The sequence below is a fragment of the Pogona vitticeps genome, chromosome 6, assembly GCF_051106095.1.
Source record: "Pogona vitticeps strain Pit_001003342236 chromosome 6, PviZW2.1, whole genome shotgun sequence".
NCBI lineage: Eukaryota > Metazoa > Chordata > Lepidosauria > Squamata > Agamidae > Pogona > Pogona vitticeps.
This window is the reverse complement of record NC_135788.1, coordinates 31,327,114-31,354,041: the sequence shown is the minus strand read 5'-3', so window position 1 is coordinate 31,354,041 and position 26,928 is coordinate 31,327,114. Positions and strand designations below refer to the sequence as shown.

At 40.4% G+C, this 26,928-nt stretch overlaps 1 protein-coding gene across 1 annotated transcript; it reads right to left on the bottom strand.

Annotated features, from left to right (window-relative positions):
- Positions 1–1,921: 1,921 nt before the first annotated feature.
- TSPAN13 (tetraspanin 13) lies at positions 1,922–26,926 on the bottom strand. The gene is made up of 6 exons (XM_073003272.2): positions 26,683–26,926; positions 15,082–15,249; positions 9,392–9,472; positions 6,477–6,590; positions 5,277–5,387; positions 1,922–3,147 (listed from the first exon to the last, which is right to left on the bottom strand). Exons 1-6 carry the CDS (start codon positions 26,743–26,745, stop codon positions 3,073–3,075), a joined length of 612 nt encoding a protein of 203 aa, XP_072859373.1. The 5' UTR covers positions 26,746–26,926; the 3' UTR covers positions 1,922–3,072.
- Between the last annotated feature and the right edge of the window lie 2 nt (positions 26,927–26,928).

Here is a 26,928-nt window from a genome sequence, read left to right as displayed (position 1 = left end):
CTGCAGTCTGTCTTCTTTTTGTGATCTTGTGTAAGATTTCCTGTTAACAAAAGCAACTCGGGGAAAGAATCAAGCTGTGATGTTTTCCTAAGCATGTTAACAGATTTACTCCCTGACATCTCCAAATCAGGCTGGGAATACCGTAATTCCCCTCTGAAATCCTGGAGTTCCAATGCCAATCAATTTTTAAAAAAATGGTGAGAACATTGTAGCCAATAGAAGTGTTTTTTGGCATGAAAAAATACTGGAAAATAAGAATTTGATTGTTCAGCAGAGACCTTTTTCAGCCATAAAAGACCTGCGTTCCTTGGCAATTCCTTTCTATGCATTTTCTGAAGTAAAATATCTGCTTGACCTGCTACTGCTCATATATTAGGGGGCGAGACTGTTAAAATAATTCATTCTGCATAGCAGCATGACAAGATTTCAGCATCTGACAGAAGACTGAATACTCAATATTGAACACAAGCAGTTGCTGAAGAACATATATCTGAGTGACTGAACATGCTTCTAGGGGGCTTCAAAGGGACCTTGGGAATTCAATGCTGAATCAGGAAGGTCTTTGGTTCTATTTTCTTAATGAAAGATTAAAATTAAGAGCCTTATCTACCCACTAGCAAGAAAACTGAGAGTTGCCACTCACATTTGAGGTAAGACTACTTCGGATTTCATTAAAACCTAGAAACCACTCCTGCTCTAAGGAGGAAAGGCAAGCATATAACTATTTAGGTGAAGTAGTGTTTTCCATGAGGCAGCAACATCTCCATTGCCTCACAGGTCTTAATTTACATAAAATCTATCGAATACTTAATGTTTGGTTTGTCTGCTCTTTATGTTTCCCAAAAGAACATGAAAATGAGTAACTTGTAACCAAAGTATGGTCATCTATTAAGTATCAGCATTACAGCTGTTTAAGTATTAATGCCATACATTACCTTACCAAGGACATGGACATCAGGCTGAGCAACCAAACTTATAGCCATTCCACAGCTGAATCCCCTCAGTCATCTTTTTCTCTGGCCATCAAACACACAGAGATAGGGCTGCTTCAGATAATCACAGCCCTAAACCGAGTTTGAGGTGATTGAGAAGGCCAAACTGCCTCAAGATATTTTTATGCTTAAGGTACAGGGATGAGCAAACCCTCCCCCAAAATTCCACTAACAGCACCTGACTGGGCTGGCAGGAGAATTTGTGAGGGAGAAGGGTTCCTAGCTAAAGATGACTGCTTTTTCTGGAAGCTGTTTTTTTTTCTCTTTTTTCTCTTCTTTTTCTTCCAGCTGCAGTAATAGCACAGGGAAAGAAAAGCTTGAGTTGTCAAAGGGAAAGCATCCTGCTCAGCATCAGTGTATCTGAATTGGGATTGTGACTAATCCAGTCATCATAATATTTTTTTAAATTACACTTGCTAACTACATAAATTATTATTAGGATATTAATTGTTATTGATACTGTGAGGATGAAGACAGAATTAAATTCTGATTAATTTGTTGAGACCTTCCCAGACCACTGGGTATAGGATTAAAGCATGACCTTGCAATTCTTATCTGCATATCCCTTGGAGTAAGCCCCATTGAATTCAATCGAGTGCATTCTGAGAAAACATGCACAGGCTTTGCGCTGTAAGCACAACTTCAAGGAAAGTTCTACATAGTCCATTCCTTATGATAAAAATTCGCACCACCCTTCCTTACCCAGGACATTATTCTTCTCATTACCTTTTTTCTTTGTTCTTGCTTTTGTAAGCTGCCTGTACCCACTTAAAGAGTTCCCCCAGTTCCCCCTTTCAACTAGAGCACTGTCTCCTGCATCCTAATTGTTACAGAATCCACACACACTCATGCATTTTTAAGACGGAAGCTGCGTCTCTTTACAGTTGCTTTTCATGAAATCCCTTCTGTGTAACACAGATCCGCTTAAATTTTAAACACAGTTCATCAGAAGTTTTATTTTTTTTAAATAAACTAGCAAAGCACCACAAAAATCTAATTTATACTGTTCTAGTTCACAATTATAATCAAATATTTTAAACCAAAGAACATAATTAGTCAAATCTAGAGACCAGTATCAGTATGACAGTTAACTTACTACATGATTTAAATTTAAACTATTCGAGAAAAACGATCTCAAGGTCTCAAGAGCATTTTCTTACTGTGACCACTAACTAAACAGTTTTCTTCTGCCAGTTTTAAAATTACACCATTCATTACCGCAAGATGAAGTTATTATTTAGGCATACAGTGAAAAATCCATGACCCTCATGACTTGCTACTATTCTTCATGCACAGCTATAATCTTCATTCTAAAGTCAACAGTAAATCTTCTGGGACCTTTCACAGTCCTGGTGAATACCTAGCCATCCCAATCCTATACATTCATGTGTGAACAAGGCTGAAGATAAAAGAGAAAGCTTACACACAAGCCATTCATGCACTAAAATGCCAATTGGGGCTCGAGAATGGGATTGCTAGGTTAACATGGCAAATTTTGAAACGGAAGGACAATACCAACCATGTAAGATTTCAACATCTTCTGGTTTCCAGAAAATACAAGGAAGGAAAAGAGAAGAAGAGATGGAAAATGAGTTTCTATCTCTCCAGTAAATCCTAGGTCCTTTTTACATCCTTACAAATACAAAAGTGTGAAGCAGCAGCACAATACACTGAAATATTCTACATCAGGCATTCCAGACAACCAACTGTTCTTTCAAGAAAGGAATGCGAAGGAGTCAAAGATGTATGCAGGTGAAATACATTTTTTGCCTTTCAAATCAAAGGCAACTAATGAACAGAACATCAAAGTAACTATGCAAGACTGCAATAGCTCAGTAGAACTATCTTCGTTCCTATGGGATTCAGTTTCTGTTCAGTTATATCATGGGGCAAAACATTCCACATCCCATTGATCTATGGAGAAAAACAACAGCAACACAGAGAAGAGGCAACTGTAAGTGTGTCATCTTTTCTCAAGTGCATTAACTCTCAGGTAATGTAGAAAGCAGCTGATCAGTGGACAATTCATTTTTAAAAACACAGAAAATGAAATATTCAGTCCTTAGAGAATGTTTCCAGGTCAAAGAAATGCACTTGGATTCGCACGAGGGTCCTTCTGATTCCTGTATCTATAAGTGAGCCATACCCCTAAGATCTGGAAATAAGGAGAAAAGGGAGGGAAAAGTGAGTTAGAAAGAATACATTTGCTAAATTCGTAAAATATTATGTGCCATCACCACATTCACCCAAACACTCTACAATCCATGGAGTACTGCTAGCTAATCACATGTTCAGATATATTTGAAAGATGGTGTGTGCATATAGTGACATAATTCCAACCCGGTAGCCTTCTTAACCAATAATAATTACATGCTGTGCAGGATTTCACAGGTACAGAGTATTCAGAAATGGTTTATTATTTCCTTCTTTTGGCAGTGCTCTGGGATGGTGCAGCTTGTCCAAGACCACATGGAAGGGTCCTTCTCTTATAAAGCAGAGGGGGGGGGAATCAAACTCTTGACCCATCCAGCCCCGTGTTCTAACTCACTGAGCTATTCAATGAGCTATCTGCTTGAGTAATAAACTGAAGAGCAAGCCTTTCACTTTTCCTATTTTAACTCATAAAAGGCGTAAGCCCCATCTGTATATAGAGTGAAATAAGAGCAAGACCTTCTCTTTGGTGGCCCTCTCCTTTGCTGTTGGAAACAATGTTAATGCCTTTCACAATGTATTTATTATTATTATCATTATCATTATCATTATCATTATCATTATTATTATTATTATTATTATTATTATTATTAGTAGTAGTAGTAGTAGTAGTTGTTGTAGTTGTAGTTGTAGTAGTTGTAGTAGTAGTAACCATATTTTTCCATGTATAAGACAACCCCCACTTTTCTAATCCAATATTAAGAAATCTAAGTGGGGTCTAGCAAGTGTAGGGGAAAGGGATAAAAGCACTGCAGAATCGTTTTGATCCCTGCTTTCCCCTCCACTTGTTTTTGTTCTCTCCTCTGCTTACTTCCATGTATAAGACGACCCTCAATTTTAGTCTAAAGATTTTAGACAAAAATATAGTGTTATACATGGAAAAATATGGTACTTAAGGATTTATTCTCGAAGGCTTCAGCCCAAAAAACCTACAACGACCATACTTAAGGACTGTTGTCCAACAATATCTACTGCTACTCTAGTAGTATTTTGGAGGTTATTGCTACCTTCTTGAAACATACTCCTTTTCTCTTTTAACTATGGGCTACTTTCAAGAAAATATGATTATTATATCTCACAGACTTGGATTGTGACTCCATAAGAGAGAGGGACATACGCAAAAGGATCAACATCTCATAGAAAAACTTGCATTAGAACTTTGGCATTCTGCAAACACCTTCCATACCACTGATTCAGGAACACCATTCTACAGAAAACACTGGATTTGGACATTAACTTGTTCCTCCCCTTTCCCCAAAAAATGTCCTCCTCAAGCTCAGAGAGAATGGTGTTACATTGGAAAATTAGCAGCAAATAATTCCTTTTTCTCATCTAACTGGAGAGAAAGTGCAATGTATTGGTGGGCTCAGGAGTTGGATCGTGCGGAAGAAATGGAGACAGTGAGAAAGAATAACCAAGAGGTGTAGAGAAAAGAAAACCAATTCCTCCAGGGCATTAATAAGCAGATGTTATTTTCTGCACAATTCTTTTAAATTCTCCCACAGGAATAGTCACAAGCAAGAGCAGGAGAACTGCAGCGGTGAACTGTTTCTGGTAGTATTATATTTTTCTCCATTTTGTCTTATCCATCCATCTTCCTTCTGCTTGCTTTTCTCAACCTAGATCCTTGACGAAAGATTCTTCTATCATGAAATTACATCAGTGTGAAATTGGGGTGCATGAATTATCAAGCTCTCAGATTTCTATTTACATGGCTGTTTCTAAAAAGGTAACTGTCTTAGTCTGTGGTAGCATGTTGGCAAAACATTGCCACACCTTAAAAGAGTGGCATAATCCTGTATATGTCTACTCAGAAATAAGTCCACCTGATTTCAGTGAGGCTCAAAGTAACTGGCAAATGCATCCTTATCTAGTAATTACCTGGTAAACCAGCTAAGTATCTGTCTCTAGTCCTCCACCTAAGTGATACAGAGGATTTTTATTTCTACAAACATCCTCAACAGTGCTTGTTCAAAAGAAAAACATACAATTCTTTTACCACAGACATGTTATTCTTGCAGAACCTTCCCACTAGAAATCCTCAACTGGTCACAAAAGAAAGCTTGTTCTTACCTCTGTGAAACTAAAGAAAAGCCCAATGCCTCCTACAACTCTCAACACCATCCCAGAGTATTCTTTTATTTTTGGTGCACAAGGATGACATGACCGTGTATTAGAACATTCCTGTAATTAAGCATAGTTAAAAAAATATAAACATTCAAGATATTGTGTTGAAAGACATCAATTTTCCACAACATGCTCTTTCTTCTACTCCTGTAGCTTGAAAATTAGCTTCTTTTCTTTTCTGGCTGGTCACTGGAAGACAGAGCCTTGAACATTACTTTTTAAAAGCAACCATTAGGTTGCTGTCATCCTCACTCTGATACTGCAACTAAGTCCTTGTGTTGCTCACTACTAGACGGCAGTGTATTTATCACAAGGAAAAGAGAGGGAAACAGCCTCTGGTTCCATCTAGTGGCTAATTCTGACACTGCACTTTAGAATAAAATGCAAAAGACAAAAACAAATACGAACTTCCTTGTCACTGAGGAATGATATGACAATGGTGCAAAGCATGAAGAGTTCCTATCAAAAGGCCTCTAAAAATGCCCTTTGAAATAACCTGAGGCTATTCATTTCACTTAAATGGCTTAGGTATTTCTCACTATACCTGAAAGGTAACATTATAAACACTAGCTATACTACTTGTTACCCCAAAAAATAAGTTATATATAGTTACATTACAGGGAAACAGTTACTTCTAGGCTCTGTCTGCAAGTAAAAACAGGGTTTATTTGTAAGTCATAGATTTAAGGATACTAAGGAGACCTTTGGGTAGTGTGGGCGGCATATAAGTTAAATAAATAAATAAATAATTATTTTCAGCTTCTAAATATGTGCTTATCTGTGTATCATCTAATTTGACTCCTGGAAATAGTGAGATAGGGATGCACCTCATAGATAACTGTCTTTCCTCCCAAAGTTTAATAATAGTGGTACCTATGTCTAGTGGTACCTATGTCAGAAGAGTGAAGCACTCCTACTGATTCAATAGTTAAATGTCACAATTAAAGCCGAAACCCAGACCCGGAATAAATCTAAAGGTGACTATGTATGAAACACTAATAAAGGAAGTATGCCAATAAAAGTGAAAGCAACTGATTCGTTCTTTCAACAAGAGGCAAAGGTACACAAACCAAGTATGTGACTAACTGTCTCGTTTGCCTACAACAGGCTTTGGAACCGGACACACAAATCAAGCTATGTACTTACAGCAAGGCATGTATCCTCTTCACTGACATTCTGGAACCCACAGCAATTCAGGTTCCTCTCAATATCCTGCTTTGCATTGTTTGTGTTGTTCCATCCTACTTCGAGGAGCTTGCTCTGCGGGACAAAAGGAAGTTACACAGCAGTTTTGTACACACTTCCTCACCTGTATCCTAGTTACATAAACAACTTGACTGCATTGTCACTAACTATCCACACTGCCTATTTTATCTGATTATCAGGTTTTCCTGTACTTTCATGAAGGGAGCTTTCTTTCTTTCTTTCTTTCTTTCTTTCTTTCTTTCTTTCTAGCATGTCATTCATGGCTCTACATGGATTTGCCTTGTACTTTATGATTATCCATTTTGGTGGATGTCAATTTTTCTTTTGAATAGTGATTTATTATTTTTCCTGATATCATCAATACAATTCCTTCAAACACCTTCTCACATGGTTTCCATTATCTCAATCCCTAAAGTTTCAAACATGAAAGTATTTTTCTTCCACAAGGAGGACTGTTAACTTCTTCCTACATCATTGGATTGTTACATTTTCCATCTTTCCCAAGTCACTTTTTTTTAATTTGAGCAGTTTCATATAATATTTTCACTCAGAGTTGGATCCACCCAAATTAATTAAGTGTCCCAATCCTGTCAGAGGTAATAAATTGAAAAGGAGAAGAACCAAAAATATTTAGGCACAGAAAGAATTTTAAATTATTACATTCTTCTTCTTGAGACAGTATAGACCAACAATTCTTTTAATGACAATCAACATTTTTAGTCTACAGATTATGGGTCCATGAGGGTTACACCCAGAGTACATTTCCATAGCTTTGGACATAATACTTTTGAATTTAAAATGATACTTTATGCAGATGATTTTACTCTCTCACTCTCTCTCAATCCAAGTTCCCTTTTATAGCATTAACAAAGGTGACTAATCCTTTGTAGATTTGTCCAGATATTTTACTAACTGTGCAAAATCAAAGCTGACCTGATGGCTGATGTCAATTTGGAGACACCACATCACAGAGTGTTTTTGATGACCTGCAGTTTCTGTGGTGTCCAGGTGTCAATACAGACTTTGGAATAATGATTTCCAATCATATTTTATAGATGACCATGGCATAAAACCAACCATGTCATTCAGATGCATTTTTACACATTTAGGAGCCTTTCATAAACGCTGGCACTGATACTATTTTTAATTACTTCTAAACTTTTATCTCTGTTGGGCATCCCTTTAAGTGGTTTTGTTCTTTATTATGCATTTTAGCATAAGAAAAAATGAGTTTAAAAAGTGTGAGGTGCGTATATATAACTTGGATCTCACTGCCCTTGTGCACAATGTAAGAAATCTTCTCAGCTCTGGGGCAAGAGCAGGCAAGTGTGCCCATTCCTCATCCACTGGCTGGACTGGCTAAACCTTCCTCACTTCCTACTCATTCAGCCCAAAAATCTCAACAGCCTAACACTGTAGGTTAATTGCCCTACAGCACTGGCTGCTTATTCTTCAGAGGTTAAGAGAGCAGAACACGAGTGTTACAAGGATGGGAAGGTTTGGAAGGATGTTCCGAAGTTTGTAGGAACATTTTAAGCTGTTAATATCTTAAATCTTAATAGTTTCTTCCCCTTCATTGCTAGCAATAATGAATTTGGAATAAAGTACCGTATTTTTCCATGTATAAGACGCCCACCCACTTTTCTAACCCAAAAGCAAGAAATCTAAGTGGGACTTAGCAAGTGTAGTGGGAAAGGGATCACAGCCTTGCAGGATCGCTTTGATCCCTGCTTTCCCTTCCACTTGTTTTTGTTCTCTCCTCAGCTTGCTTCCGTGTATAAGACGACCGACAATTTTTATTCTAAAGATTTTAGACAAAAGTATAGTCTTATACACGGAAAAATATGGTAAATGCTTTTCTTTGCGGAGGGGGATATCTGCTGGATTCTTTTTAAATCTAAAACTGTTAGAATCCCTAAGAATTTATCCTGTGTCATAGGAAGTAACTTCAAGACCTGGCCCGGTGTGATTCCCCTAGGAAGTCATGGCCCTTTGCCACCAACCTCACTGATTGCAGCTTCTGCAAGTTGAAGTCTAAGCATCTGGGGAAGGGTCTCTCCTACTCCTGCTCTAGTACCTTTCTTATACATTCAAGCACAGAACTGTGCCGGATGCTTGTAAAACTTCCTCATGAATACCTACAGTATTATTCTGTCTACAAGATCTGTGATAGATCAACAGGAAGAGCAAGTCAAACTCTGTAGAAACCGAAAGCATAAGGTTTCCTGGGGGAGCTACTGTATGTCTCTACAGCCCTCAGAGCAATCCAGAACTGGCTGGCACATCTATAGCAAAGGGGAAGGGCAATATAAATACAGTCCCTGCACTCAGTGGCCAGAATCCTGTTGGTAAAATTTGTGTAACTTCTCACAAACTCATTGCAACTAAACTGAAGAGGCATCAGGATGCATCTTGGTTGCTCCAGCAGGTATATGACCAGGCACATGACTGAGGCAGGGCATGGAACCTCATCAATTGGTCAAAATTACACAAACCTTATGAGATCATCAACAGGATTCTGGTTAATGCCTATGGTGCTGGTAGAGCCTAGATTGTTTATTATACTTTAATGTGGACTTCTTTAAGACTTGCCAATTTGTTTTTTCATGCAAAGCACAAGCAATAGGGGAAATGTAGGAATTACTGTATTCAGTACAATATTGAAAAATTCACATTCCATAGAAAAATTTTCAGAGTTTCCCTCTCTTGTATTACTGTCCTTTTGTTGTTGTAAGCCAGGCTGGGCACATCCATGTGGAAATCAGGATGTGCATTAATAACAATCATAATTGTATGTAAGAATAAGAAGACTATAATCCTGAATATTAGTGACTTTAAAAGAAAATGTTTCTTACCTGCTGTTCCTTGTTCAATGTCAGACATGCACAGGAGACAGAAAATTGAATGATAAACACCAGCAAGAGAATAATCATATACTGAAGTTACTTAGTTAAGGTTGTCAAGATGTTGGGAAACAAGGACTCAGTTTCTGTTCCTCATCTAGAAAATCAGGCCTTATAATTCATGCCTTCAACAAGCTGACTGATAGGAAGAAGTGACCACTGTAAACTTGAAGGCAGCAAACACCTGTACCTTATCTCTGTGAGAAAGGAACCTTCAAGGCCAAATTGTGCTCAAAGAGTTAATTAGCAGAATGGTTTCAAACTCAACATCTGATAAGCAGATTTTCTGAAGTGCCTGGAAACTGGAATTTGAGGTATTAAAATAGGTACTGAAGTTACTTTGGCCTAGTTACTTCTTAGGATAACACTATGCTTATCTGCTGCTCTGCTACTTGCATTCTTCATATACTCTATGACTATGCTGAAGCTATGCCAGGATACAAATATTAGCTTAGGTTAGCTTTCTTACTTACTTTCTTTCCTTTGTGGGGGGGATTGTTCTGGAATTATTTTTGCCTCAAACCTTTTGACTGCTTAGTCAAAACTCCACAGTTCCGTGACTATTCTGTAACTGCTGAAACTGCTTTTCAAGTTTTGTTCTTTTGACTTTTGCACTACCTGTAATAAAATATAAGATTTTGCAACTGCTTGTCCATTTTGAAGTAACAGCGTTAGTAGTACTAAAACCAGGTTTGCCTCAATGAGCTACTGGGAACCTTTGTGTTTTGTGGGTATTTTTGATATTCATACCTTGCAGGGTTGGAACAAGAGTTAAAGTGCTTAACCATGTGGATTTTTTGTAACTCCCTGGCAGCACTGCTTAGTCAGAATGGACTAGGGTGTTGGGAGGGTATGGGGCTGGAAGACTTCCCCCAGCTATCAGCACATTTGGACTTTCCTCTCATTATTACAGCTAAGTGGTTAGTGTGGGCCTCTCTGACAAAAGTCAGCCAGACTTTGCTTGCAAAAACCATACCCACAACGCATATGCACAGTTAGCTCTAAGTGCACAATGAAGATACCTATCCTTCCAGCTAAGCTATCTTGTTCTGAAGCAAAGGAAACTTTCTGTAAAGACACAATTAGGTGGCAAACAAAGTGAGCATCCTTTATGGATGCTACTTAGGATGACAGAATGAGAGGCTTCTACTTCGGGGGGGGGGGAACCTTGGGAAAGCTCTAATCCAACAGCCCCATCAAAGCAAATGAGGGATGTGAAAAGTTTTACAATGTTCTTCTCCAAGTCCCATACATTTCACTGAAATCCATGCAGAACAAGATCCCATTATAAGAGGGGTGGGAAACAAATGGCCATCCAGATGTTGCTGGACTGCAGCACAGTCTGCTTCTGACTATGGTAGAACACATAGGAGCTGACCATCCAACATCTGGAGGGTTACAAATTGGCCAGCCTGCAAAACATTATGTCCCAACATCAGAGGTCTCCACCTGAACAAAGAGAAAGCAAATATCATTCATACTTTCTGCCTTAGCAGCACCATGCCCAGGACCACAAAATCATTTAAAACCAAGAAGCATTCTTCTAAGTCAGTGGTTCCCAACCGTGAATACCCAGATGTTCTTGGTCTAAAACTTCCAGAAGCCTTCATCCACTAGCTGTGCTGGCCAGGATTTCTGGGAAATGTAGTCCAAGAACACCTGGGTTACCCAAGGTTGGAAACCACTGTTACGCGATTGACTTAAGCCAAGGGTGGGCTACCCCTCTATTCCTACACCTGCTCCAACAATCACTCTCCCCAAAGAAGTCTTACAAAAATTTGAGGGCATTTATTGGAAAAGTCTCTTGGCATCCTTGGGTGGTCAGCAATTTTTTAAAAATTAATGTCTGTGTGTGGGGGAGACAGAGTATGCATGCTCGCACATCCATGTGACTCTATACACATCTTGTCAACCTATTTACATTCATAGCATTACCATGCTACAACATTCTCGTACGAGGAGAAAAACACTGGAAGCTTTTAAATCTTGATAGAGAAACATGATGTGTGGAAAGTAATAAATAGCTTTTCTTTCTTAGAAACTGAGGTCATCCCAGGAAGCTGAAAGGTAGGGGCTCAAAAAAGACAAAAGGAAGTGTTACATCACACCATGTAGAAATTTGCTATCGCATGGCAAGGTGACAGCCACTAGGTGACTCAGGCAGCTTTAAAACAGGGTGTGACAAAGTAAGGAAAGATAAGGCTATAAAACTACTAGTCATTAAAGTTATCTGCTACCACCCAGCTGGGCTACACAGACTTCTGAATCAGCCCAGCAGATTTTATTTATATGCTGCCCACACTACCCAAAGGTCTCTGGGTAGCTTACAACTATTTGAATACAAAAAAGATAAAAAGATAAAACAATTAAAATACAATTAAAAATACAATGCTCTAAAAATTGCCATCAGGACCCACAGTTGATATTATTTCACTTAAAAACCTTCTGGAACACAGAATTCTTGTGCAGACACTAAAGACTTCACATGGTATACACTTGTAATGACAAATATTAAATGATTTGGGGCTTTTTGCAGCTGGGGGCACAATGCTATGCAACCAGGTGATGCAGAGTGAGTCTTATCCATTGCACTCTGGCCCTGTGAATTCTGAAAATGTTGGAACATCAGCAGCATAATGGGTGCTAATGGATCACAGTGGCTCCCACCCATTTTTGCAACTTCCAGACATGCCCCATATAAAATTTATATTAGCCACAATATAGCTGTTGCTACTGACTCCAAGAGTAGCAATTCCCTTCTAAAGTAAAGCACAGGATCTTGACATGTGCTGTGTGCCATCAAGTCAGGAGTGTTTTATAGCAATACTAATAGGGCTTAGTAAGATGTGTATGGGATGTTTTTTTTCCCCACTGCCATCCTCCTCTCAGCCCTTGAGCCTCCATGGCTGAGTACAGATTCAAACCCAGGTCTCCTGAGTCCTAGACTATCACTCTATCCACTACATCACACTGGGTAACCCCAAAACCCAGGATCCGACTTCGGTGTAAAATGAACTTTCCCATTTTCCCCTCCAAAGAAATGCAAACTTCCTGCTCTGAAGAGGAGGAAAAGCATATTTGGCAGGGCCAAAGTTGGCATCCCCGGGAGGGTCAAAATCCTTCCCTGACCTCCACAAATGTTCCTTGCTATCCAAAGTTATTGGGGAGAGGGAAACTTCCCCTGTCCTAAATGGAAATTTCTTCTAAGCAGACAGGTACAACACTGAACTTACTCAACCCAAATGCAGAGAGTTCTTATTTAACACTTGGGCTAAGGTGGTATTCTATTTGTAAATACAAAATGAATTTTACTGGGTAAAGGAAAAAGCATTTCTATATATAACTCCCTATGATACATCCACTGCCAGTTTTTAATGCCCATCGTTTGGATTAATATTTAACAAAATGCAACCGAATCCATGGAAACAGTCGGCAATGTGCTTGGGGAACAGATGTTTTTCTGAGCAGGTGGGTTCGTACAAGTCTCGGTAATCTGAGAATGCTGACCTCTGTACATCAACTCAAAATAAAAACTGAAGTCAAATCTTTACAGAATTCTGGAATCTCAAAATGATTGTGGAATAGGACCGCTAATGTTTTGACAGCACTAGTGAATATAAGGGTGGATATACATTCACTGTTGTTATGGCTGCTTGACAGGTGAACTCCCAAGACTTTATGTACAGGGTGTAGTTCTATACTGGGGCATCGAACCTTTGGTCTTCTTGGAATACAATTCCCCAAACCCCTTGCCACTGCCCATGCTATCTAGGGCTGATGGGAGCTGAAATCCAAAAAGTCCCTTCACTGCTACATATTCACGGGACAACAGTCTGCATAGAAATGTGTTTTGCACTATGTGCAAGCTTTCCCTATGAGATTCACCCCAAGATTTGCCCCATTCTCAATATATGCAGGACTCACCAAAAGGACACATGTCATTTTGCATGGCAAAACCTTCCCTTCCCACTTTTAAGCTGATTTTAAACCTCCAACTTACACACTGTAAACGAAAAGTAAATCCACAATTTTAAAGCCTTTTGGACTCCAAAAGTGGAATCTGCAACAAAACACTGCAACATTTAATGTTACAATTTAATGTCACATGCTTACTGTGACTTAAAATACAAATAAGCTTAAATGGCCATATTTCAGCACTGGGCCCCAGATGAATTATTTCTTTTTAGTTAAAAAGAATTCAGGATGTCACTTTGATTGTAAATAGAGTTGAGTTCATAACTTTTACATCAAGGTGGGCACTGTGTGGTTTGCAAGTCAGATATCAACATCCAGAGCTCCTGAAGCCCTCTTCTCAATATTCAAAACAATAAAATAAAAATTAAAAGCTCCTACGTGCCCTCAGTTTTAATTCTAAGAACGCAGCCACCTCTTGATTGCTCTCTTGTAAACTTGGAAAATTGTGTTTTCTACAGTAGCATGCGAAGTAGTAGAAGAAACAACTGATCTGGACTCCATAAAAGAAAGCAAATGTGATGGTGTGGTGCAGTGGTTAAACAGCAGTACTGCAGTCCAGACTCTGCTAATGAGCCAAATTTAATCCTGGGCTCAGATAGCCAGCTCAAAGTTGATTCAGCCTTCCATCTTTCGGTCCATTGAGTACCTAGCTGGCAGGGGAATGGGATCTGCGTAGCCTGCATAATTAAATTGTAAACCACGCAGAGAGAGCTTTAAGAACTATGGGATGGTATATAAGCAGCACGCTTTCCTTTGCTACAGCGATTAAGAGGGCTGCACTGTGACTTAGGAGACCCAGACAGTAGTCCCCCATTGAGCTCAGCAGCTCACTTGGGCCATTCATTCTCTTTCTCTTAGACACTTCACCTATATCGTGGTGTTGTTGTGGAAAAGGTAAAGCAGGGAAGGAGAACTACCATGAATGCTGCCCTCAGGTTAGTGGAAGATAGACAATGAATCACCACAATGAATAAATGAAAATAGATACAGAAGCAAATTGTGGCCCCCATCCAGGAAAAGTATGTGCAAAAAGTCTCTAGCAATGATCAAATCATGCCATAGCCTAACCATGCTTTTCCCCAAATAAAGCCTCTTTGTTCTCTGCCCATAGTTAAAAGGAAGAGGAGAAACACAAGAGAGCTGTTTGAACACCTAGGAAGGAGCCGATGGGTCTCTGTACACAAGACAAAAACCTTCCTGCTGGATTTTTGATGCATGTGGGTGGGAGTAAACCCCGAAACTTTAATTTCTGGGAGAAATCGGTATTACTGTAGTAGGTGGAACACGTAAACTTTCTTGGGGAAGTGTCTAAGTCCTCACACACACACACACACAAAAATAAACCAGCACACTGGACTCATGATCTGCAATGATTTCATGAAAACCAGTTCTACCACTGCAGTCTCGTGACCAATTATAGAAGGAGAAATGTTTGCTCTTCCATGTGGCTTTTAACAGTGTCATAACTGGGGCAGAGATCAAGCTTGTAAAAAGCTCCTTGTACTTGAGATGACCTCATGGTAAGAAACTTCTCCACTTATTTAGATCTGCGACAGGGAATAAGGAACACAGGTGAAGGGGACAGAGGTGGTCTGTTTGAAGCAGGGTCTGGAGAAAAGGGTGCTTGTGCACTACGAAGTTCACAGGGTTAGGGTTACAAAGGATACAAAGAAGAGCAACACTTGATGGTGTTTGATGGCTCCAATCAATCCCACCAGGGCAATCAGGAACAGAAATATCCCCACCGCAACTGCTACTCCGACGACCCGAAAGCTGGAGATAAGGCCAAAGCCAATGCCCCATGCTGCAATTCCAATCAGCAGCAAGCTGACTAACTGGAAGGAAAACACATGAGAAAAGCATTATGGGATATTTCTTTGAAGACAGCACTGAGCAAAGAAAAGGCAAATCTAGAAAGCCACAATCTAATTGGCACTTCCTTGAGAGATAGCCCCAATGAAGAGAATAGCGAAAATGGGCAAAGGGTCTTTGGAGTGGTTCCCCATGTCCCTTCTTCTGAGGGTGCTCCAGGGCTGTGCAGCTTGCCCAAGGCTACACGGGCTGGCTCTCCTCCTGGGACATACGATGAGGAAACAAACATAGTAGAACTCTCCTTTTGGCAATCGTGCAAAGGACCCAGTAATAGTTCTTGTCTAGAATGCTGGGCAAACATATATGTAAATACAGACACATTCCAATTTTAAAAAATCCATTAGAATAACAAAATTACATACAACTCAAAACAAACAAACAAAAACATTTCATAGTTATTTCTCTCTCATATATGTTTGGCTTCTGTGTAAGTCTTTTGATTGCCATTTAACTGCCACAGTCATGGAAGATTATATTTTTAGGAATGGAAGATTTTGGGAAACTGAAACAGGATTAGTCTTCTTTCAAGCTACAAATAAGTGCCTGAGGGTCAGGCATACACATCCCCAAGGCCTTAATTTGTGTAGACCAATACATTTGGGTGGTCACATTTACAAGGCTGCTGTTTGACCAGCTTCAATATGTCTTAGAAACATATTGTTCTTGTTAGGTGCAGTCAAGTCAGAACCAACTCACAGTAATCCTAATAGGGCTTTCAAGTTGAAGTGAGATATTTAAGGAGGGGTTATACCAGTTCCACATCTCTGGTGAGATTCCATGGTTGTGCAGAAATTCAAACCCAAGCTTCCTGAGTCCTACTCCATCACTCTATCCTCTACAGCCACCATTCTCGACCTCTTTTTTGGCTGCTGCCCTAAACACAATGTGAAAAAAATACAGGCTGAATCAGGATTGTATAAATTGTATGGCGAATCTTATAAGAGGCTGTGTGAAGAACTGTTTCCAGTCTGTAAAGGTAAAGGTTCCCCTTGACATTTTTAGTCTAGTCATGTCCGACTCTAGGAGGTGATGCTCATCCCGTTTTTCAAGCCGTAGGGCCAGCGCTTGTCCGAAGACAGTTTCCGTTGTCACATGGGCAGCGTGACTAGGGAATGCCGTTTTACCTTCCCACCAAGATGGTATCTATTTATCTACTCGCATTTACATGCTTTCGAACTGCTAGGCTGGCAAGGAGCTGGGACAAAGCGATGGGAGCTCACTCCGTCACGTGGATTCGATCTTATGACTGCTGGTCTTCTGACCCTGCAGCACAGGCTTCTGTGGTTTAGCCCACAGTGCCACCACATCCAGTCTGTGGGGCCCTTCAAATTTGCCACACACACTGAGGGGGCCCATATGGCTCCCCACTGAGAATGGCTGCACTGCACCACACTGGGTATCTCATATAATATATTACTAGACCTTTATGTTATAAAAAAAAAGAAACAGAGATTAATAATTTTAAACCCCTGAGCAAGAAAAGGTTAGTGCTTTAAATTCACAATAATGAAACCATGCAGGAAATTAGGGTGGCTATTTGGGATTTCAAACATCTTGAGAGATCTCACTCTGTAAAGGCATATGGCTGCCAGTCACTTATCTTCATCATTATCTACACTGATCCTATCAGGAAAGAGCAGTCAAGACTTGGTATAAGAGATGGCATTTGTTAGAACGACCTGTTCAGTGCTGTTGATAGGGACACAGCATCTACTCTGACCCAGTCCTCCTGTCTGACTAAGTCCACTATTGTTTAAACAGCTGCTTTTCCTGTCCAAGATGACATTCTGAAGAGGGCAGAATGGGTGCAGCCTGGAAACTGATGTTTTATGTGCAGGAAAGCTGCAGCCTTTCCTGTGTTTCTGTAAAAGCAAGAAAATATGCCAAAGTGTAATTGGCCTAAGCCACTTTCATCCTAACTAGTATACAGAGGAAGGAAAACCTATGTGGCTTGCTTAAAAAACAAACCATTGCAACAAATGGACTTACTCTGCAGGAATTTCCCAAGTTTGGATCTATGTATATCTATTACAAGGCACTGCATAACCCTGCAAGCTATCTATACTGATGATCAGTAGAACTAGGTCAAGTATGAAGGTGTTTTTTTCAAACACAAAACAAAAATTCCACTACCAAATGCAGCAATGTTTTTCATTCATACTGAGAGAAAAAGCTGAGAAGTTGGGTTTATTTAAGTGTTCTTTTTCTGCACCAAGGCAGACACTCCGACTTTTGGGAGAAACCAGAAACTGTAACTGGTTCTTTTAATTAAAGGTCAGCGCATCTATGAGAATGATCTGAATTGTCCACACACTTCTTGAAGTAAGGGAATTTGGAGTTCCCAGTGTAATCTACAGCTTCTACAGCCTGTAAGAAGAAACACTGAGATGACAATTGATCAACCAGTTGTCCTCACCCAACCTTTTATATACAATAGGCACAGCTCAGTGGTAGAATAAATGGCTTGCATGGAGAGGATCCTGGATTGCAAAATGTCCTGCCTAAAATCCCAGAGAGCGTTCACTATACAGGGACTAGAGGGACTAGCAGGCAATTAAGAAATTTCTATCTTATCATTTCTACCGCTGGATCATTTTTTAAAAATGGAGGACTGGAACCTGTCCTGTCCCAGACTCCCAGGGAGACATTAAGGCCTATATGTCTTGTCTCCCAAGTTATAATTCACATTCATTCATCATCTGGTCACAGAACTCAGAATTCTGTAACCTGTACAGTACAGTTCTGTGCTGATTTCTTCCGAAGTTAGATCCAAAGGACTGCAGCCTTCTTTACTTCTCTAAGTCTTAACCAAGCACTGTTCTATGTGTTTCATTTCAAGAAATATACTGTAGAATTGTAAGAACTGTGTGAAAATGCAATTTAGATGATCCAAGGACTGGAGGAAATTTTTAGTGAGGAAAGATTAAACTAGTTCCCTCGGGGTGGCGGGAAAGCAGAAGTCATGTGAAGCCTGAGAGATAAAATTAAGGCATGTGCCAGAATCCTGCTGCTGATGTGAGGCAAGTCACCTAAGTCTTAGTTTTCTGTTTTTTTTAAAATCAAGGTGTGGGTTAAATCACAGGATTTCAACTCAGCTTCTTGCTAATCAATGCCCATTGGCTGCCCAGACTTGTATGATTTACCTTATACAAATGTAAAAAGGCAATAGGATTTGGATTCTGGCCATGACATGGGAAAAGTGCTACAGAAAAGGCTTTTGCTGTCTCATGTAACAAAAGAACCCCTGGACTGTGTGTGAGCGAGAAGGATGAACAAAAGCAACTACTTCTTATGGAACTTACTCCACAAGATGTAATAACGCCTACCAATTTGGATGGTTTTGGAAGATGATTAGACACATTCAAAGAGGATAAAGATAAATAGTGATAGCTATAGGTCACCCTTAGAATCACAAGCAGTGTGCCTCTCATTGCCACTTCTTGGACAGAAAGTCATTATTCATGTTCACATCTTGCTTGTAGGCATCTCATAAGCATCCAATTGGCTACTTGGGAACACAAAACAGGTCTAAACAGGCCTCTGACTCAATCCAAGAGGGTTCCTGTTTTTCACTTGTCATGTGACGGGCCAAAAACTTATGAATTATTAGAAGGCACTAATGAACTTCTAGGTCCTTTCTCATCATTTTGTATTTCACCTATTAAGGATGTTATCACTTCCAATAATCACTGGGGAATGTTTCATGATAGATAAAATATCTGTGAAAAGTCTACCTGCTGTGTCACAATAAACCTAACAACTGTGATACTATCACAGTGAAGAGCTGTCTCTCATACATATATGTACATATGCGCATACAGGGGGGAGTGAGGGAAAGTTAACTTCAGTTCTAAACACAGAGAAGTGGCTTTTACTTCTAAGCAAATGTGGCTAGAATTGGTTGGTAGAGTTTTAAAATGGCCCTTTTCTGTCTGGATTCAAAGGAACCACACTGAAACATCAATTGCACAATTAACAGCGCGTTGCCTAGCACAAGAGCCCATGAAGGAAAATTGCCAGGGAATAGTAATAAACAATGCATATTAAATTAAGGAATTCATTGTGGAAACCTAAAAAGAGGCAGGGATTAAACAGGTGCTATTCGTCTGCACAAGCCCTGCAACAAGATCTAACTAAAACCTGCAATAAGCTTTCCTCTGAAGAGTTGCATAAATTGCTCTCAGCCATGCCAGCAATTCTTTTTTTCATGTGTTCATGAAACTTTCCAAACAAAGGAATTATTCCAATATAGATGCCAAATTCTTCACCTACATATGCAGAAGAGTGGTCCACCAATTATGCTATAGCCCAGCAGAACCATAGTGGGCAAAGGCGCCAGAACGTAGAAAAATCCAGGGTGTTTTTTTTTTAACTACAAAATTACCTATTAGCTTGGCCACTGTCCAAGCTGGCCAGAAGGAACCTACCTAGCTACCAAAAAGTAACTTCTCCAAGCTTCTCCATGTAGGACTAAACATTGCTACACTCATGCCTGGCTGCCAATATGTATAAAAGGCATGAATTCTTCCCTGAAATAAAGCCAGTCTCAATGCCAGTATTCCTCATCAGGGAGAAATTAAGGGATCATGAGCGCTGAGGGGCCCATTCTGGGATCCCTTGAACCACTTCAGGAACTATGTACAACCACTTCAAATACACAGCAGGATTGCCTTAGCTCTAAGAACTTAGGAACAAACTAGCTTAGGATCCAAATACAGAAAAAAAAACATTGTTATTATTTGCTGTCACAACGTTTCCAACCTAAACAACTCTCTGACCTCCAGAGGTCCTTATCATAGGAGGCCTTCAGGTCTTTTAAATCAGTGGTCCCCAGTCTTGGGCCTCCAGATGTTCTTAGACTGCAACTCCCAGAAGCCTTCACCACCACCTCTGCTGGCCAGGATTTCTGGGAGTTGAAGTCCAAGAACATGTGGAGGCCCAAGGTCGGAGACCACTGTTTTAAATGAAAGGCTGTGGCTTCCTCAAGTCAGTCCAACCGCATCAGGCCTTCTTTTTCCCCTACTTCCTCCAACTTTTCCTTCCATTATTTTTAATTCCAGTGACTCATATCTTCTCATATGTCAAAGGACATAAAGATGTGCCTAGAGGCTCTTCTCCAATCACCCTTTCTGGGTGAACAATGCTATTGCATTAGGAAGACAGAGCCTTATCTGTAAGTTATTTTACAAACGAATTCAGTTTGCATTTTTATTATTATTATTATTATTATTATTATTATTATTATTATTATTATTATTATTATTATTATTATTATTATTATTATCATCATCATCATCATCATCATCATCATCATCATCATCATCATCAGTAGTAGTAGTAGTAGTAGTAGTAGTAGTAGTAGTCGTCGTCGTCTGCCTTTCTCTCAATAAAGATACTCAAGGTGGCTCACAATATTAAAACAATAGCATTAAAAACATAAATTCAATATTTAAAAAAACAAACTACATGCTAATTAAAATACAAATGAATAATTAAAAGCAGATTAGGATTTAAAACTATTTTAATAAAAAAAATGGCATTCAGGAACTCAATCACAATTGTTAAAAGCCTGACAGAAAAGATGAGCCTTCAGCTGTTGCCAAAAGGATAAAGGAGAGGGGCACCCTGATCTGAGAGAGAGCATTCCAGAATCTGGAAGCTGCCATTGAGAAGGTCCTCCCTCTTGTGACACCAACTGCCTTGACTAGTTTTGATCTTATTCTTTGAGAGCCTGCCCAGGTATCCGTAAAGAGGTAAGATGGTTTAGAAATATGTGAAACAAATAAAAATAAAATAAACAAATTTAAAGTCATTTGACCATATAACTACTACTGTAATATTTTGACTGGCAGCACGTCTCCAGTGTCCCAGATCCTTCCCATCATCTGGTACCAGATGTTTCATAAATGTAGATGCCATGCAGGATTGAACCACAGTGTAAAGCACAGGCTATGGCTCATTACATACAGTCATTACAGCTGAGCCTAACCTACTACACAGAATTATTCAACCCTCAAAGGAGGACAATATCTCCTTCAATGTTAGCCAATCCATACGGTATCTAAGGATTGTTCAAAAGCTCTTCTCTGTGTCCAAATGGTGGCTGGAGGATATCTTGCTACAATGTGGGAAGGGACCTATTCTGTGATCGGTGTAGGTTAGTGGTTCCAGACCTTAGGTTCCCAGATGTTCTTGGACTAAAACTCCCCAAAGCCTTTACCTTTAGCTGTGCTGGCCAGGATTTTTGAGAGTTGCAGTCGAATAACATATGGGGGCCCAAGGTTGAGAACCACTGTTGTAGATAATGCAGTGACTTTTCGGTAGCTTCACCTCAGAGTTCACTGAAAGAAGGCATCTAACTGGACTTTCTAGGGGCTCACGTCTTTTCTTTGTAGACTGAGACACTGAGAGCAGATAAGGTCATTTTTATCATTTTCTTTGCATTGCTAATTATATAATTTCTGAATTATTATAGAAAGCCAATGGTGCAGTGAATACAGTATCAGACTAGAAGTCAGACGACCTGGGTTCAAATCCCAGCTCAGCTACTGAAACCCATTGCGGGCGTGGCACCTCACATACTTCAAAAACATCTGAACATCTCACATAGTTCAAAATCTCTATTAGAGTTGCCATAAGTTGGGAATGACTTGAAAGCCCATAACAATTTTGTTCAACCTCATTCTGATTATGCAGGTTATACTAGAAGGACAAGGTATAAATTATTCTAATGAATCAATTAAAACACTGTTCTCAGTTACCTAGAATGTGAATGAAAGCTAACATTTTAATTTCAATTGGCTTTAGTAATCCTTCACAATGAGCAACTGGTCTCCTAAATAATTTGTTCGTATCCAGAACTGTTTAGTCAGATGCCCTGTTTACTGATCTTTTTCCCCAGCTAGTAAACTTCTAAGCTTAAGGACACATAATAAAACTGACCTATGTAACACAGACCTCAGGTAATTAAATGCCTAACAGATGATAAATTATTCAACCTCAACCTCCATGCATTATGTGGCAAGAAATGCATATTTTCCACTTCTATTCATTGCCCATGCACATGAACTATTATGTGCATGACCACACACTTCCAATATTTTTACATATATGTGTGTGTCAAGTTGCAGTGCATCATGTAGCCTTCAATGTATTATGAAGAACATTATTGGATTCATTAATTATTTGTTGGATGCATTGATATCCTGCCCATTAGCCAAAAGGCTCTTACAGTAGCTTACAAAATAGGAGATATATAACATATTTATTATGTATTTGATGTATATATGTGTTTTATACATGTACACAGATATATAATATGGGTAATACAGCAAACTAAGTGTCTTATTTTTAAAACCAGTACTGTTATCTATTGCAAAAATTGAATTTGAATACCTTGGACAGTAATGGCAAGTGGAATTATTTCCCTGATCGATCCAAATTATTAAGAAAAGCAAATTAACAGCTCAAGAGAAGAACTGCCATAAAAAGCTAGCACTTACTGGGTGAACTTACACCTCTCACTGTCTACTTTGCAGGGCTGTTAAAAAGAAAAAAAATGGTGAGAAGCCTTTCTGAGCTCCTTGGAAGGAACATGAGATACAAGGGTAACAAATAAATAAGACTGCATTCTGCCACTGTTGCCTCTGAATAACACATATTCAAAGGAAGCTGCCTTTAAACACCAGTATCCTATGAGAATTTGTCTAACCTTTTAAATGTACTAGTGATCACTACCATTTGTACCCTGGGACTTCAATTACAAGATACATTGTCTAATCATTCAATACCCAGTCCCAGTCAAACTAGGGGAAAGATTAAATTCAGCTTAAACAGACTGTGAAGTTTACCTTTCCCACGGCAGTGAAACCATTGCCAGCAACAAAAGATTTTGCTCACATGGGCACAGATGAACTTCCTGCACCTTAAATCACCACGGTTAACTAGTGTTGTGGATTTTCCAGAACATCCTGAATTGCTTAAGTTGCATAGAGCTAGTTACACGGAAAACCTGTGAATTCCTGTCCTATAAAAAACTGATGTACTCAAGAAGAGATAGCAAGGTGTGGACTGCAACTCCCATCAGCTCCAACCTGCATAGCTACTGGTAAAAGATAAAAGGAGCTGCAGCCCACTAACATCTGGAGGGCCACAAGTCGCCAATCTTTATTAGAGCATGACCTGACACAGTATATTATTTTAATTCTATTAATAAACAAAACCATCTTAAAAATGACATGTCTATTTTTTTTTCTCCCTATACACACGGGGCCTTCCAGAAGAAGAGCCAGATTGTGTAGCCTTGGGCAAGCTGCATAATCCCAGGACACTCCCCAGAAGATGGGAATGGTCAACTTATGTTATACCCATCCGTTTCCGCATCAGCTTCAAAGTGTTAATGCTTACGTACAAAGCCCTAAACGGTTTAGGGCCTCGATACTTGGCGGAACGCCTACTCCCACCAAGATCTACTCGTGTCACTCGTGCGAGCCAGGAGGTGAGGCTGAGGAGCCTAACACCGAGGGAGGCCCGGAAGGAAAAGACAAGAAATTGGGCCTTCTCGGCGGTGGCTCCTCGCCTCTGGAACAACCTACCTCCTCAGCTTCGTGTGGCTCCTTCGCTGGGTATCTTCAAAAATCAACTTAAAACATGGATGTTTCAGCAGGCCTTCCCTCCAGTCAATCCCTGATGCCCTTTCCCCCCCTCTATTTGCCTCTTTTATTACGTCTATTTTATGTAATACTGTTTTATATATATTTATTGTTCTATTTTATGTTGTTAGCCACCTAGAGTGGTCTTAACCGGCTAGATAGGCGGGATATAAATTAATTAATTAAATAAATAAATAAATAAATAAATAAATAAATAAATAAATACCTAGAAAATCCAGGAAAGAGTCACCATAAGTCAGAGTTGACTTGATTTTTTATTGTTGTTGTTGTTACTACTACTACTATTATTACTATTACTGCTGCTGATGCTACTACTACTCTTACTCTTACTCTACCATGAGCATTTGACCTGAAATGGAGAAGAGGATTTTACTTACTGGGATCTGGAGTACTCACATAAATTCAAAAGGAACTGGAGTACTCACATAAATTCAAAAGGAACAATTTTTTTTTTTAAAGGTGGAACAGGTGGATGTGTCATATGTCACCCCTTTTTTTAAAATGCATTTTCGGGAACAGAGAGCTTTCTCAGATATAAGTTTCAATGAGATACAAAAAATTTACATCCTTCAAGATATTGCTAGGCTCCAATTTCCATCTGTCCCGGGCAGCATGGCCAACGGTCAGGAACAATGGAAGTCTGAGTACAGGAACATCTGAAGATAGACATTTTCCTCTTCACAGACTTAAAATGTGGGGTAAAGAGAGAAGCTCAGCTGGCTGGGTAGGTCAGCGGAAAGGTATGTGGCTGCAGAGCCAGACTGTGCCTCCAGAGAGTAGACATTGTCTAGAGGGGTGGGGTAAAAATCTAATAAAATAAATAATAAAATAAAATAAAGAGCCAGTCTGTGCGGCCTTGGGAAAACTGCACAGTCCCAGGAGTAGACATTGTCTAGAGGGGCGGGGTAAAAAGCGAATAAATAAATAAATAAATAAATAAATAAATAAATAAATAAATAAATAAATAAATAAGATCCCGCAGAAGAAGGGAATGGTAAAGTGTCTCTTGAGTATTCTTTACTGAGAGAACCCTGAAAAGAGTCATCATAAGTCAGCATCAACTTGACGGCGAGTGTGTGTGCGCGCACACACACACACAGACAAAGAGAAGCTAACTTTTAGACAGGCAACCATATTAGTTTCTTACAACAAAGATGGTGGGCAGCACCAGCACATTTATATTCAGAAGCAAGTTCCTCTCCAACAAATGGTAAAAGATGAATTCATTAGACTCGTTCCAGCTTGCATGGAGGAGAAGTCACTTCATCAAATGGGCAAGGTGTGTGGATGTCGTTAGCAGCTACAAATACTTGGGTATGGAGAGTGAGAAGCTGATAAAGCCCAATGGGCTGAAGCAACCGGCTGGCAGAACCGAGGTCCAGGGGAGAGACACTCAATCCCCCTGTTTTCTTCCTTTCTTTCTGGAGAGCATGTACCGGGGTGAAGAGGTTACATGCCTTGCCACCTGTGCCACCTTGGGCAAGCTGCATAGTCCCTGAGTGCCACTGGAAGGACGGACTGGTCACCTTCTGTGTACATATTTCATACATAGTGAACTGTGGGAAGGTCAGCTTGATAATTATTACGGAGAAGGAAAAACAAAGCAAGAACAGTGGGTTCAAAAGGAAACGTGAACATTGACCTCACATTTTCCATATCACCCACATTACTTCACATGACTGCCCGACAAGATTTTTCATGTACATAATAAATAAATACTGTTGTAATCTTCAGCAGCTCTTCTCAGTGGAGATCATATGGCCTCCTGGGAGGTCTTGGCACATTTGAAGGGAGCCAGAGACTGGAAAAAAAATTCCTTACAAACCACCTTATGAGGTTTGTGTGACTTAAACAATCCTGATTCAAACTATATTTCTTTCATATGGTGTTTATGGTCACCGCCAAAAAAAGGTTGAGAATGGCTGATCTACATGATGTACTTCCTCTTTCCTTCCCTAACAAGAAGGCTTCTGTCCCTTTCACAAATATTAACACAGAGAAGTTCATGCCTGACAGGCAGAAATTCAACAAGTGAAGCTTTTCCCCCCTTGAGATCTTCATATGGGGGGGCTGAGGGTAGCAGAAAAGGCTAGATTATTGCTTGGGGTGCAGCAGTTAAAGGCACAGGAGCCACGCCATGAGAGAAACGGTGGCAACCCGTAGCCAAAAAAAAAAAAAAAAAAAAAAACTGTTAACGGCGTAGCGCATTTATCCAGCCCTCCAGAAACGCACGGTAACACAATTCCCACGACGTGGTTTCCTCCCTTCTGCGATGCAGTCCTCGAACGTAACAAGAAATGGTCCTCTGCTTCTTTCCCAGCTCCAGGGGAGCTCACCCGCCCTCCGGACCCTTCTGGATTTCACCTCCGCAGGTGGAGCGCGGCACCGGCTCCCGAAGGGCGGCTCCCCGACAGGCCCCATTTCTCTCAGGCATCATCCCCCCCCCTTACACGCACACACACAACCCCGCCCCACCAAAAACCCATCGCCCCCGCTTCCACCTCCCCGCCCTCACCTTGGACGCCGGGGATCGCCCAGGCCTAGAAAGGGGCTTCCTCAACCCATCGGGATAAAAGCAAGACCAGACCCCGTCCTCCCCCCCCGCCGCCACCCCCACCCCGACCCTAACCCCACCTCCGGGGGAAACCCGCCCCACCAGCGCAGCAAGCTCCCCGGGCGAGGCGTCCCGTCGGAATCCGATGCCCGAGCCGCGGCTTTACTCACCGTGTAGAGCAGGTTAAGGGCGCAGAGCCAGTTCTTGGAACAAGAGAAGCCGCCGCAACCCATCGCGCCCCGGGCGATCGCCGCCGCCGCCGCTACCGCAACCTTTTCCCTCTAGCCTGGCCAGACTCAGCCCTCCCTTACGTAACGGAGGGATCCGGACCCTCCCGTTATGTCCGTTCCTTTCCGTTCTCCGGAAACGAGCAGGTGGAACAAGAGGAGACGGGCGGGGTGGGCGGGGGAGAGCAG